At 44.9% G+C, this 15669-nt stretch overlaps 1 protein-coding gene across 1 annotated transcript in view; it reads left to right on the top strand.

Moving 5' to 3' along the window:
• Positions 1–15669, top strand: part of lss (lanosterol synthase (2,3-oxidosqualene-lanosterol cyclase)) — a 77606-nt gene that overhangs the window by 45188 nt on the left and 16749 nt on the right. Inside the window, exons 11-20 of the mRNA XM_079515637.1 lie at positions 1415–1442; positions 1868–1924; positions 2063–2134; positions 4809–4859; positions 5331–5483; positions 6991–7087; positions 7860–7965; positions 11643–11708; positions 13546–13629; positions 14517–14687. Coding sequence (XP_079371763.1) covers positions 1415–1442; positions 1868–1924; positions 2063–2134; positions 4809–4859; positions 5331–5483; positions 6991–7087; positions 7860–7965; positions 11643–11708; positions 13546–13629; positions 14517–14687 — 885 coding nt within the window. The remainder of the gene's footprint in view (positions 1–1414; positions 1443–1867; positions 1925–2062; positions 2135–4808; positions 4860–5330; positions 5484–6990; positions 7088–7859; positions 7966–11642; positions 11709–13545; positions 13630–14516; positions 14688–15669) is intronic.

The raw sequence follows: 15669 nt of genomic DNA, 5'->3' as shown, positions 1-15669 counted from the left end.
CCCAGCAGGCACGCCTGGGCTATACAGCCATGCGATGCGTTCTAGTATCAATAAACTTCGACTGTTGGACAATACTTCGTCTTGAGCGTCGGGCGTTACTAATAGAAAGGACAAAGAACCTCGTCCTGGGCGTTCGGGGTGTTAATTAATAGAATTGTCAAATGCGGCCGTTTGACTGATAGAATTGTAAAACTAGAAAAAAAGCGATAAGGCAGGACGTCGCGGCAGCGTGGCGGCAGCGTGACGGCGGCGGCAGCGTGGCGGCAGCGTGGCGGCAGCGTGACGGCAGCGTGGCGGCAGCGTGACGGCAGCGTGGCGGCAGCGTGGCGGCAGCGTGACGGCAGCGTGACGGCAGCGTGGCGGCAGCGTGGCGACAGCGTGGCGGCAGCGTGGCGGCAGCGTGACGGCAGCGTGACGGCAGCGTGACGGCAGCGTGGCGGCAGCGTGACGGCAGCGTGACGGCAGCGTGACGGCAGCGTGGCGGCAGCGTGACGGCAGCGTGGCGGCAGCGTGGCGGCAGAAAAAGGGGGTAAAATAAGTGGTTACTCAACAGAAATAGAAAAGTACTCGAGTCGTATCGGTACTCGGTATCGGCGAGTACTAAAAATTAAGTACCTGTACTCGTACTCGGTCTGAAAAAAAAGATATTGGGACAATTCCAGTTCTAGGCTGTGATTGGACGTTGTAACTGTAGTTCTGTGTGTTCTAGGCTGTGATTGGACGTTGTAACTGTAGTTCTGTGTGTTCTAGGCTGTGATTGGACGTTGTAACTGTAGTTCTGTGTGTTCTAGGCTGTGATTGGACGTTGTAACTGTAGTTCTGTGTGTTCTAGGCTGTGATTGGACGTTGTAACTGTAGTTCTGTGTGTTCTAGGCTGTGATTGGACGTTGTAACTGTAGTTCTGTGTGTTCTAGGCTGTGATTGGACGTTTGTAACTGTAGTTCTGTGTGTTCTAGGCTGTGATTGGACATTGTAACTGTAGTTCTGTGTGTTCTAGGCTGTGATTGGACGTTGTAACTGTAGTTCTGTGTGTTCTAGGCTGTGATTGGACGTTTGTAACTGTAGTTCTGTGTGTTCTAGGCTGTGATTGGATGTTGTAACTGTAGTTCTGTGTGTTCTAGGCTGTGATTGGACGTTTGTAACTGTAGTTCTGTGTGTTCTAGGCTGTGATTGGACGTTGTAACTGTAGTTCTGTGTGTTCTAGGCTGTGATTGGACGTTTGTAACTGTAGTTATGTGTGTTCTAGGCTGTGATAGGACGTTTGTAACTGTAGTTCTGTGTGTTCTAGGCTGTGATTGGACGTTTGTAACTGTAGTTCTGTGTGTTCTAGGCTGTGATTGGACGTTTGTAACTGTAGTTCTGTGTGTTCTAGGCTGTGATTGGACGTTTGTAACTGTAGTTCTGTGTGTTCTAGGTTGGGATTGGATGGAATGAAGATGCAGGTGAGTTGATGATAATTAACACAGATCATAATCATAGAATTCCCTCCCTGCAAAAATAAATGAGCCTGCAAGTTCCATCCTGATTGGCTGTGTTCTGATTGGACAACACTAGCCTGGGTTCTGATTGGACAACACTAGCCTGGGTTCTGATGTTGTCCAATCAGAACCCAGGCTAGTGTTGTCCAATCAGAACCCAGGCTAGTGTTGTCCAATCAGAAAGCAGCGAATCAGGCTGGAATCCAGGCTAAAAATAATTCTAATAATTGAATTCCCTCCCAGCTAAGACAGAGAGTTCATTATAGAATTGATAGATAATAGATACATAATAATAATTGAATTCCCTCCCAGCTAAGGCAGAGAGTAAACATGTAATAATTAACTAAGTAGCATAATGAAATAAGTAATAATGTTTTTCTTCTTCTCAGGGAACCAACGGGTCTCAGCTCTGGGACACTTGTTTTGCTGTCCAGGCGTTCCTAGAGGTGATGAAAACCTTTTATATTCATTTATAACATTTTAACTCAAATCTCCCTGGAACCACATATTTTCAGATGGGGTCGGAGGCCAATTACATATGATTTGTATAATTTATTCATGTATTTATTGTTGGGGTCCTTCAGGCAGAAGCTCAGGACGAGCCCAGACTCGCCGAGTGTCTCCATAAAGCTCACCACTTCCTGAACATCACCCAGGTAGGATTATTATGATTATTAATTATTATAATTACAACATCCCCCAGGTAAGGCTTCTATTCATTATAATTGTGAGAGCAGAGCAGAGAGCAGGAGGGGAGGGGAGAGAGCAAGAGGAGAGGAGAGGAGAGGAGAGGAGAGGAGAGGAGAGGAGAGGAGAGGAGAGGAGAGGAGAGGAGAGGAGAGGAGAGGAGAGAGCAGGAGGGGAGGGGAGAGAGCAAGAGGAGAGGAGAGGAGAGGAGAGGAGAGGAGAGGAGAGGAGAGGAGAGGAGAGGAGAGGAGAGGAGAGGAGAGGAGAGAGCAGGAGGGGAGGGGAGAGAGCAAGAGGAGAGGAGAGGAGAGGAGAGGAGAGGAGAGCGCACAAGTATGGTATGTATGTGTGTCAATAGGGGGTATGGAACGACACTCTCTGTGGGGGTGTAGAACGACTCTCTCTGTGGGGGTTTGGAACGACACTCCCTGTGGGGGTGTGGAACGACACTCCCTGTGGGGGTGTGGAACGACACTCCCTGTGGAACGACACTCCCTGTGGGGGTGTGGAACGACACTCTCTGTGGGGGTGTGGAACGACACTCCCTGTGGAACGACACTCCCTGTGGGGGTGTGGAACGACACTCCCTGTGGGGGTGTGGAATGACACTCTCTGTGGGGGTGGGGAACGACACTCCCTGTGGAACGACACTCCCTGTGGGGGTGTGGAATGACACTCTCTGTGGGGGTGTGGAACGACACTCCCTGTGGGGGTGTGGAACGACACTCCCTGTGGGGGTGTGGAACGACACTCCCTGTGGGGGTGTGGAACGACACTCTCTGTGGGGGTGTGGAACGACACTCTCTGTGGGGGTGTGGAACGACACCCCCTGTGGGGGTGTGGAACAACACTCCCTGTGGGGGAGTGGAACGTGTGTGTCGAATTTGTAGCAGTATTGTAATAGACGTTAGTTAGTTAGTAGCAGTATTGTAATAGACTAATAGTTAGTTAGTAGCAGTATTGTAATAGACTAATAGTTAGTTAGTAGCAGTATTGTAATAGACTAATAGTTAGTAGCAGTATTGTAATAGACTAATAGTTAGTAGCAGTATTGTAATAGACTAATAGTTAGTTAGTAGCAGTATTGTAATAGACTAATAGTTAGTTAGTAGCAGTATTGTAATAGACTAATAGTTAGTTAGTAGCAGTATTGTAATAGACTAATAGTTAGTTAGTAGCAGTATTGTAATAGACTAATAGTTAGTAGCAGTATTGTAATAGACTAATAGTTAGTAGCAGTATTGTAATAGACTAATAGTTAGTTAGTAGCAGTATTGTAATAGACTAATAGTTAGTTAGTAGCAGTATTGTAATAGACTAATAGTTAGTTAGTAGCAGTATTGTAATAGACTAATAGTTAGTAGCAGTATTGTAATAGACTAATAGTTAGTTAGTAGCAGTATTGTAATAGACTAATAGTTAGTTAGTAGCAGTATTGTAATAGACTAATAGTTAGTAGCAGTATTGTAATAGACTAATAGTTAGTAGCAGTATTGTAATAGACTAATAGTTAGTAGCAGTATTGTAATAGACTAATAGTTAGTTAGTAGCAGTATTGTAATAGACTAATAGTTAGTTAGTAGCAGTATTGTAATAGACTAATAGTTAGTAGCAGTATTGTAATAGACTAATAGTTAGTTAGTAGCAGTATTGTAATAGACTAATAGTTAGTTAGTAGCAGTATTGTAATAGACTAATAGTTAGTTAGTAGCAGTATTGTAATAGACTAATAGTTAGTAGCAGTATTGTAATAGACTAATAGTTAGTAGCAGTATTGTAATAGACTAATAGTTAGTTAGTAGCAGTATTGTAATAGACTAATAGTTAGTTAGTAGCAGTATTGTAATAGACTAATAGTTAGTAGCAGTATTGTAATAGACTAATAGTTAGTTAGTAGCAGTATTGTAATAGACTAATAGTTAGTTAGTAGCAGTATTGTAATAGACGTTAGTTAGTTAGTAGCAGTATTGTAATAGACTAATAGTTAGTAGCAGTATTGTAATAGACTAATAGTTAGTAGCAGTATTGTAATAGACTAATAGTTAGTAGCAGTATTGTAATAGACTAATAGTTAGTAGCAGTATTGTAATAGACTAATAGTTAGTTAGTAGCAGTATTGTAATAGACTAATAGTTAGTTAGTAGCAGTATTGTAATAGACTAATAGTTAGTTAGTAGCAGTATTGTAATAGACTAATAGTTAGTAGCAGTATTGTAATAGACTAATAGTTAGTAGCAGTATTGTAATAGACTAATAGTTAGTTAGTAGCAGTATTGTAATAGACTAATAGTTAGTTAGTAGCAGTATTGTAATAGACTAATAGTTAGTAGCAGTATTGTAATAGACTAATAGTTAGTTAGTAGCAGTATTGTAATAGACTAATAGTTAGTTAGTAGCAGTATTGTAATAGACGTTAGTTAGTTAGTAGCAGTATTGTAATAGACGTTAGTTAGTTGTGCAATACTGCGAGTGCATTTCTACTTATGTTGTGTTATGATGTTTAGTGATGGTTGATGCCTGTTGTATTAATATATAGTTATTATATGTTGATGTCTGTGATTAGTAAGATAATAATGATATTAACACTTTTTATTTGAATTATCATAATTATTTTATGTTTTATCTTTTTTTTTCTGTGTGTAGATTCCAGACAATCCTCCAGATTACCAGAAATACTACAGGCAGATGAACAAGGTGCACGCACTGCACGCACACACGCACGCACGCACACACTGCACGCACGCACGCGCTGCATGCACGCACGCACTGCACGCATGCACTGCACGCATGCACTGCACGAACACACGCACGCACACACTGCACACACGCACGCACTGCACGCACGCACTGCACGCACACACGCACGCACACACTGCACTCACGCACGCACTGCACGCACGCACTGCACGCACGCCGACGTCGGCTATTTTCAGCAAGTGAAAAAAACAGGCATTACGACAGCATCAAGGCACCGCCAAAATACATTTTAGTCGACGAAATCACCTGTAGATTTAGTCGACTAAACTCTTATGATATTTAGTCGACTAAAACTAGACTAACACTAAGACATTCCGGGTGACTAAAATGTGACTAAAACAAAATCAATTAATAAACTGATTGGTCGGCTGACTGTGGTTCAGTATAGTGAGCTCTGATTGGTTGCAGGGCGGGTTCCCGTTCAGTACGAGGGACTGTGGTTGGATCGTGGCAGACTGCACCGCCGAGGGCCTCAAATCACTGCTGCTGCTGCAGGAGCTATGCCCCGCCCCCCCGGAGGACGCCATCCAATCGGAGCGTCTGTATGACGCCGTCAACGTGGTGAGTGACAGCCCCCCTCGTCCAATCACAGCGTCCTGTCTGTATGAGTGACAGCCCCCTCCCTCGTCCAATCGCAGCGTCCTGTCTGTATGAGTGACAGACCCCCTCGTCCAATCACATCCATGTTTCTATGTCAGTGGTTCTCACAGGGTTAAACCCTATGTATCTTCTTTTAGAGAAGGGAGAAGAGTCTGGGACGTGTGGAGCGTTGTCCAGGGTGTTTTAGAGAAGGGAGAAGAGTCTGGGACGTGTGGAGCGTTGTCCAGGGTGTTTTAGAGAAGGGAGAAGAGTCTGGGACGTGTGGAGCGTTGTCCAGGGTGTTTTAGAGAAGGGAGAAGAGTCTGGGGGTTTTAGAGAAGGGAGAAGAGTCTGGGACGTGTGGAGCGTTGTCCAGGGGGTTTTAGAGTAGGGAGAAGAGTCTGGGACGTGTGGAGAGTTGTCCAGGGTGTTTTAGAGAAGGGAGAAGAGTCTGGGACGTGTGGAGCGTTGTCCAGGGTGTTTTAGAGAAGGGAGAAGAGTCTGGGACGTGTGGAGTGTTGTCCAGGGTGTTTTAGAGAAGGGAGAAGAGTCTGGGACGTGTGGAGCGTTGTCCAGGGGGTTTTAGAGAAGGGAGAAGAGTCTGGGGGTTTTAGAGAAGGGAGAAGAGTCTGGGACGTGTGGAGCGTTGTCCAGGGTGTTTTAGAGAAGGGAGAGGAGTCTAGGACGTGTGGAGCGTTGTCCAGGGTGTTTTAGAGAAGGGAGAGGAGTCTAGGATGTGTGGAGCGTTGTCCAGGGTGTTTTAGAGAAGGGAGAAGAGTCTGGGACGTGTGGAGCGTTGTCCAGGGTGTTTTAGAGAAGGGAGAAGAGTCTGGGACGTGTGGAGCGTTGTCCAGGGTGTTTTAGAGAAGGGAGAAGAGTCTGGGACGTGTGGAGCGTTGTCCAGGGTGTTTTAGAGTAGGGAGAAGAGTCTGGGACGTGTGGAGAGTTGTCCAGGGTGTTTTAGAGAAGGGAGAAGAGTCTGGGACGTGTGGAGCGTTGTCCAGGGTGCTTTAGAGAAGGGAGAAGAGTCTGGGACGCGTGGAGCGTTGTCCAGGGTGTTTTAGAGTAGGGAGAAGAGTCTGGGACGTGTGGAGAGTTGTCCAGGGTGTTTTAGAGTAGGGAGAAGAGTCTGGGACGTGTGGAGAGTTGTCCAGGGTGTTTTAGAGAAGGGAGAAGAGTCTGGGACGTGTGGAGCGTTGTCCAGGGTGTTTTAGAGAAGGGAGAAGAGTCTGGGACTGACGTCGTTGGTCAGAATTCCCACCAGTCAGTATGTGTTTAACTTCTATCGTTCCACTAACTCACAGCTGAGAAAAAGAAAGACACTTCAGTTCGGTTCACCATTAATTGTCGTCTCCCGTCTCTCCACCGTGCGTGCGTGCGTGCGTGCGTGCGTGCGTGCGTGCGTGCGTGCGTGCGTGCGTGCGTGCGTGCGTGCGTGCGTGCGTGCGTGCGTGCGTGCGTGCGTGCGTGCGTGCGTGTGTGCGTGCAGCTTCTCAGCATGAGGAACTCAGACGGAGGTTTTGCTACTTATGAAACTAAGAGAGGAGGAAGACTGTTGGAACACCTGAATCCTTCTGAAGTGTTTGGTATGACGCACACACACACACACACACACACACACACACACACACGCATGCACACACACACACACGCATGCACGCACGCACACACACACACGCACACACATTGTTACACACTGTTCTGAAGTCTAGGGGCAAAGTCTGCCCCGCAACATGTATGGAAGAACAACGCCGTTCATAAAAGAGTATTTATTTGAACCTCTTTTGGTGTTTTAAACATTATGTCATAATTTAGCTATTGAAAAATAGCAGATCTACAAGCTCGTAGCGCGCCACCGAGTGGCGCTACGAGCTTGTAGATCTGCTATTTTTGAAAAATCGTGAATGTTTTATTTCAGAAAACTGGAGGATTTAGAATATATATTTTTTTAAATTCCGACGTCAGGCCTAAATGCATTAACAGTTAGACTCCACCAGGTGACATCATGATCGACTATACGTATGTAGAGTGTGCTAATGCTATGCTAATGATATGCTAATGATATGCTAATCACCAGGTGACATCATGATCGACTATACGTATGTAGTGTGTTAATGCTATGCTAATGATATGCTAATCACCAGGTGACATCATGATCGACTATACGTATGTAGAGTGTTAATGCTATGCTAATGATATGCTAATGATATGCTAATCACCAGGTGACATCATGATCGACTATACATATGTAGATTGTGTTAATTATATGCTAATGATATGCTAATCACCAGGTGACATCATGATCGACTACGTATGTAGAGTGTGTTAATGATATGTAAATTATATGCTAATCACCAGGTGACATCATGATCGACTATACGTATGTAGAGTGCACGTCTGCAGTCGTTCAGGCTCTGAAACTGTTCCAGGAAACCTTCCCTGAACACCGAGCTGAGGAGATCAGGTACTACACTACCCACAATGCACCACTACTACACTACACCCTGAACACCGAGCTGAGGAGATCAGGTACTACCCTACCCACAATGCACCACTACTACAATACACCCTGAACACCGAGCTGAGGAGATCAGGTACTACACTACCCACAATGCACCACTACTACACTACACCCTGAACACCGAGCTGAGGAGATCAGGTACTACACTACCCACAATGCACCACTACTACACTACACCCTGAACACCGAGCTGAGGAGATCAGGTACTACACTACCCACAATGCACCACTACTACACTACACCCTGAACACCGAGCTGAGGAGATCAGGTACTACACTACCCACAATGCACCACTACTACACTACACCCTGAACACCGAGCTGAGGAGATCAGGTACTACACTACCCACAATGCACCACTACACTACTATACCTACTGCTATACCTTTATACCCACCACTATACACTACACTACCCACAATGCACCACTACTACACTACCCACAATGCACCACTACTACACTACCCACAATGCACCACTACTATACTACCCACAATGCACCACTACTACACTACCCACAATGCACCACTACTACACTACCCACAATGCACCACTACTATACTACACTACACCCTGAACACCGAGCTGAGGAGATCAGGTACTACACTACCCACAATGCACCACTACACTACACTACCCACAATGCACCACTACTATACTACACTACCCACAATGCACCACTATACACTACACTACACTACCCACAATGCACCACTACTACACTACATTACACTACACTACACTACCCACAATGCACCACTACTATACTACACTACCCACAATGCACCACTACTACACTACACTACCCACAATGCACCACTACTACACTACACCCTGAACACCGAGCTGAGGAGATCAGGTACTACACTACCCACAATGCACCACTACTACACTACCCACAATGCACCACTACTACACTACCCACAATGCATCACTACTATACTACCCACAATGCACCACTACTACACTACACCCTGAACACCGAGCTGAGGAGATCAGGTACTACACTACCCACAATGCACCACTACTACACTACACCCTGAACACCGAGCTGAGGAGATCAGGTACTACACTACCCACAATGCACCACTACACTACTATGCCTACTGCTATACCTTTATACCCACCACTATACACTACACTACCCACAATGCACCACTACTACACTACCCACAATGCACCACTACTATACTACCCACAATGCACCACTACTATACTACCCACAATGCACCACTACTACACTACCCACAATGCACCACTACTACACTACCCACAATGCACCACTACTATACTACACTACCCACAATGCACCACTACTATACTACACTACCCACAATGCACCACTACTATACTGCACTACCCACAATGCACCACTACTACACTACCCACAATGCACCACTACTACACTACCCACAATGCACCACTACTACACTACCCACAATGCACCACTACTACACTGCCCACAATGCACCATTACTATACTGCACTACCCACAATGCACCACTACTACACTACCCACAATGCACCACTACTACACTACCCACAATGCACCACTACTACACTACCCACAATGCACCACTACTACACTACCCACAATGCACCACTACTACACTGCCCACAATGCACCACTACTTCTCTCCTTCCCAGCTAAGTCCTGCCCTATGCGGGAGCTAACTATTTCCGTAGACAACGCCCTGGTAACGTCTGTCCCAACAGCCAGGAACCTTGGTGTTGTCCTGGACAGTCAGCTCTCGTTCAAAACTCACATCACAGCTGTCACTCGATCCTGCAGGTTCACACTCTATAACATACGACGAATTAGACCGTTCCTCACCCAGGAATCAGCCCAGCTCCTAATCCAGACAACAAAACTCGACTATTGTAACGCCCTCCTTACTGGCCTACCGGCATGTGCACTTAAGCCTCTCCAACTGATCCAAAATGCCGCAGCTCGCTTGGTCTTCAACCAGCCAAATTTCTCACATGTCTCCCCCCTGCTCCGCTCCCTCCACTGGCTCCCGGTCGCTGCCCGCACAGAATACAAAACCCTGATGCTGGCATTCAAAGCAACCAGAGGTATGGCTCCCCCATATCTTGCAATTATGATTGAACCCTACAAACCCTCCCGCGCACTCAGATCAGCCAATGCAGGGAAGCTGGAAGTACCCTCACTAAAAACGCCGGGGCAACGCTCCACACGTCCCAAACTCTTCTCCCTTCTGGCTCCAAAACTGTGGAATGCACTCCCCGTTGCAGTCAGAACTGCAGCATAACTCCCAATCTTCCGCCGTAGTCTGAAAACCCACCTTTTCAGACTCCACCATGGCCCATAGCACTTACCCTACCCCCTTAGACAGCACTTTTTAGACTTAGATAGCATTTGATACAGACTTATAGCATGTTATGTAGACAGCACAATAATTGCATTGTATGTAGTCATAGCACTTCATAGTATATATGTACAGCATAGTATAGTATATATGTATAGTTTATATGTACAGTGTCATTATATAGATATGTTCTAGCTACGTTCTTAGCTTACGCATGTTTCTTGATAAATGCTTTTTATATATGTGATGTATTCCCATGCTTTTGTTCTTGCTAAATGTAAATCGCTCTGGATTAAGAGCGTCTGCTAAATGCCTAAATTGTAAATTGTAAATTGTACTATACTGCACTACCCACAATGCACCACTATACTACACTACCCACAATGCACCACTACTACACTGCCCACAATGCACCACTACTATACTACACTACCCACAATGCACCACTACTATACTACACTACCCACAATGCACCACTACTACACTGCCCACAATGCACCACTACTATACTGCACTACCCACAATGCACCACTACTATACTACACTACCCACAATGCACCACTACTACACTGCCCACAATGCACCACTACTATACTGCACTACCCACAATGCACCACTACTATACTACACTACCCACAATGCACCACTACTACACTGCCCACAATGCACCACTACTATACTACACTGCCCACAATGCACCACTACACTACACTACCCACAATGCACCACTACACTACACTACCCACAATGCACCACTACTATACTACACTACCCACAATGCACCACTACTATACTACACTACCCACAATGCACCACTACTATACTACACTACCCACAATGCACCACTACACTCTGAACACCGAGCTGAGGAGGTGAGGTACACACACGCACGCGCATGCACACGCACACGCACACACATTCACACACACACACGCACGCGCATGCACACGCACGCACGCAAACACACACACACAGTGATTAGTTAGTGATTTCTATAGCAGACTGACTGATGATGATAAAATAAAGTCTTGTTAAAGTTACCATAAACTGAACGATCCCACAACATGTATGCATTTACAGAGACACTCATTTTAATGCTCACAAATTATATGATATGATATAGTAGCAGGCCAGGAATTATGCTAAATAATGTGTGTGTGTGCGTGTGTGTGCGTGTGTGTGTGCATGCGTGTGTGCGTGTGTGTGCGTGTGTGTGCGTGTGTGTGTGTGTGCATGCGTGTGTGCTTGCGTGCGTGTGTGGGCGTGTGTGTGTGTGTGTGCGTGCGCTCAGTGAGACTCTGTCAGAAGGACTACAGTACTGCCGGAGGGTCCAGAGACCAGATGGATCATGGGAGGGGTGAGTTTAATATGCTAATGATATGCTAATGACATGTTAATGAGGGTCCAGAGACCTTTGTTACAAAGCCCCTACATCATCATCATCATCATCATAACCATAACATACTATAATCATCATCATCATCATCATCATCATATCATATCATCATCATACTATCATCATCATCATACTATAATCATCATCATCATCATCATCATCATCATCATCATACTATAATCATCATCATCATCATCATCATCATACTATAATCATCATCATCATCATCATCATCATCATCATCATCATCATACTATAATCATCATCATCATCATCATACTATAATCATCATCATCATCATCATCATACTATAATCATCATCATCATCATCATCATCATCATCATACTATAATCATCATCATCATCATCATACTTTAATCATCATCAGTCAATGTCTGTCTGAATTAATGAATGTGTGTCAGAAACACAGCCGTATCTCCTCACTACCTGCACCAATCGCTCCCACTTTTCACACAGGCATTGACCATAATAATATGGAGGTCTTAACGAAGCCCTTTTTTGATTTTACACATTAATGATTAATAATGAATTTATTAGTAAATTAAAAACGCAATATCTCACAACGGGTAAGGGCTAGTATGCTCAATACATTAAGGGCTCCGCTAAACCACTTATTTCTAAACTTATGGGCATGCTAAATAACATACTAAAAGTCTACCAAAATCTACTCTCCAGAAAGTCGTCATTTTCAAGATTGCGTCCCAGACAGAGTTTAAAATGGCCATATCTCAAATGGTACACCCTAGGACGTGTACACACCCTAGGTCAGGGTTCCCCAATAGGCAGCCCGCGGGCCATTTGCGGCCCGCAGAGCGCCCCCTTGCGGCCCGCGGAAGAATAAAATAAATAAATAATAATAATAATATATATATATATATATATTTTTTTTTTCTTTTTGGGAGGGGGTCCCAGATATAAATGGCATTAAATGGGGGTCAGCAGCCTATGCATGTCAAACTGGGCATCCTTTTCAAATGGGGTCTTGCCCTGAAAATGAATTTTCAGGGCAAGACCTCGACCTCACGCGTGCGGACTCGGCCCCCAGCCTGGTACCCTAGTCAAAATATGGCCCTTGAGGAAAATTAATTGGGGAACCCTGCCCTAGGTCGTGTACACACCCTAGGACGTGTACACACCCTAGGACGTGTACACACGTCATAGCAACCTGTCGGTTGGATCTCTTATGACGTGCCCACACGTCCTACGGACTGGACCAGTTAATGTATTATATTTATGTATATTATGTCCTTATAAGGTCGTGGGGGGTGTGTTTATGTCCTTATAAGGTCGTGGGGGGTGTGTTTATGTCCTTATAAGGTTGTGGGGGGTGTGTTTATGTCCTTATAAGGTCGTGGGGGTGTGTTTATGTCCTTATAAGGTTGTCGGGGGTGTGGTTATGTCCTTATAAGGTCGTGGGGGTGTGGTTATGTCCTTATAAGGTTGTGGGGGTGTGTTTATGTCCTTATAAGGTCGTGGGTGGTGTGTTTATGTCATTATAAGGTCGTGGGGTGTGTGTTTATGTCCTTATAAGGTCGTGGGGGGTGTGTTTATGTCCTTATAAGGTCGTGGGGGGTGTGGTTATGTCCTTATAAGGTCGTGGGGGGTGTGTTTATGTCCTTATAAGGTCGTGGGGGTGTGTTTATGTCCTTATAAGGTCGTGGGGTGTGAGGTTATGTCCTTATAAGGTCGTGGGGGTGTGTTTATGTCCTTATAAGGTCGTGGGGGGTGTGTTTATGTCCTTATAAGGTCGTGGGGGGTGTGTTTATGTCCTTATAAGGTCGTGGGGGGTGTGCTTCACGTATGGAACGTGGTTTGGACTGGAGGTGTTGGCCTGCATGGGACACACCTACGACCACACTGGGTATGTAAATGACATGTATATGATATGTAAATGATATGCAAATGATATTTAAATGATATGTAAATGACATGTTAAGGAGAGTTGGTAACCAAATGGACCCTTATAGATCTTTAACTGTTAAAGTGAACAATGAACCCTTTTGCTCATTTCAGGAATAACACTGATGGTCACATGGTACTGACTGACCAATAGAAATAACACTGATGGTCACATGGTACTGACTGACCAATATAAATAACACTGATGGTCACATGGTACTGACTGACCAATATAAATAACACTGATGGTCACATGGTACTGACTGACCAATATAAATAACACTGATGGTCACATGGTACTGACTGACCAATATAAATAACACTGATGGTCACATGGTACTGACTGACCAATATAAATAACACTGATGGTCACATGGTACTGACTGACCAATAGAAATAACACTGATGGTCACATGGTACTGACTGACCAATATAAATAACACTGATGGTCACATGGTACTGACTGACCAATAGAAATAACACTGATGGTCACATGGTACTGACTGACCAATAGAAATAACACTGATGGTCACATGGTACTGACTGACCAATAGAAATAACACTGATGGTCACATGGTACTGACTGACCAATATAAATAACACTGATGGCCACATGGTACTGACTGACCAATAGAAATAACACTGATGGTCACATGGTACTGACTGACCAATATAAATAACACTGATGGTCACATGGTACTGACTGACCAATAGAAATAACAGTGATAATAAATGCTAATTCAATAATAAATAAATAATGGACCTTGATGTGAATTGAAGTGTGTTAATGATATGTTAATGATATGTACATTTTGAATAAATAATGGCCCTTGATGTGACACCCGTCAGGGAGGCGTGTCCGGAGGTGAGGAGGGCGTGTGACTTCCTGCTGGCCAATCAGATGGCGGACGGCGGCTGGGGGGAGGAGTTTGAGTCATGTGAGCAGAGGCGCTACGTCCAGAGCCCCGCCTCCCAGATACACAACACCTGCTGGGCGCTCCTGGGACTGCAGGCTGTGAGGTATTAAAACCACGCCCCCAGTGAGGCTATCCAACGTTGAAGCTGCCACTACCTACTGGCGAAATGTGGAATTGCAGCACTTTAATGGAGGTGGACGGACGTTCATGACGTCACGTGCGTAAGGCTAAGCTAGGCTATGCTAGGCTAGGCTAGGCTAAACTTCCACTCGCTCGAGCCATTGAGTTATAATTGTACTTCCGGCAGTCATCCGGGTGCTTCAAAACGCCACTGAGCAACTTCTATTGACATGAATAGCGGGGGGAGGGCTAACGCTCTGGTTCGATCTCTACCTTTTGGTGTTTTAACTGAGCATTATGTTATACTTTAGTTATCGGTGGCGCGCTACGAGCTTGTAGGTCTGCTATTTTTGAAAAGTCGTGAAAATGCGGCACAAATCTTTTATTTTATTTTTTTACAGGCCTAAATGGGTTAAACCCTATGTTTCTATGTCAGTGGTTCTCACAGGGTTAAAACCCTATGTTTCTATATCAGTGGTTCTCACAGGGTTAAACCCTATGTTTCTATATCAGTGGTTCTCACAGGGTTAAACCCTATGTTTCTATGTCAGTGGTTCTCACAGGGTTAAACCCTATGTTTCTATATCAGTGGTTCTCACAGGGTTAAACCCTATGTTTCTATATCAGTGGTTCTCACAGGGTTAAACCCTATGTTTCTATATCAGTGGTTCTCACAGGGTTAAACCCTATGTTTCTATATCAGTGGTTCTCACAGGGTTAAACCCTATGTTTCTATATCAGTGGTTCTCACAGGGTTAATATTGTCAGGGAGGTGTCTCTGTATCGTTATATTGTCAGGGAGGTGTCTCTGTGTCGTTATATTGTCAGGGAGGTGTCTGTGTCGTTATATTGTCAGGGAGGTGTCTCTGTATCGTTATATTGTCAGGGAGGAGGTGTCTCTGTATCATTATACTGTCAGGGAGGTGTCTCTGTATTGTTATATTGTCAGGGAGGTGTCTCTGTAT

The sequence above is a fragment of the Electrona antarctica genome (genome assembly GCF_951216825.1).
Source record: "Electrona antarctica genome assembly, chromosome: 12".
NCBI lineage: Eukaryota > Metazoa > Chordata > Actinopteri > Myctophiformes > Myctophidae > Electrona > Electrona antarctica.
The sequence above is the reverse complement of the archived record's forward strand: the minus strand, read 5'-3'. Positions and strand labels throughout refer to the sequence as shown.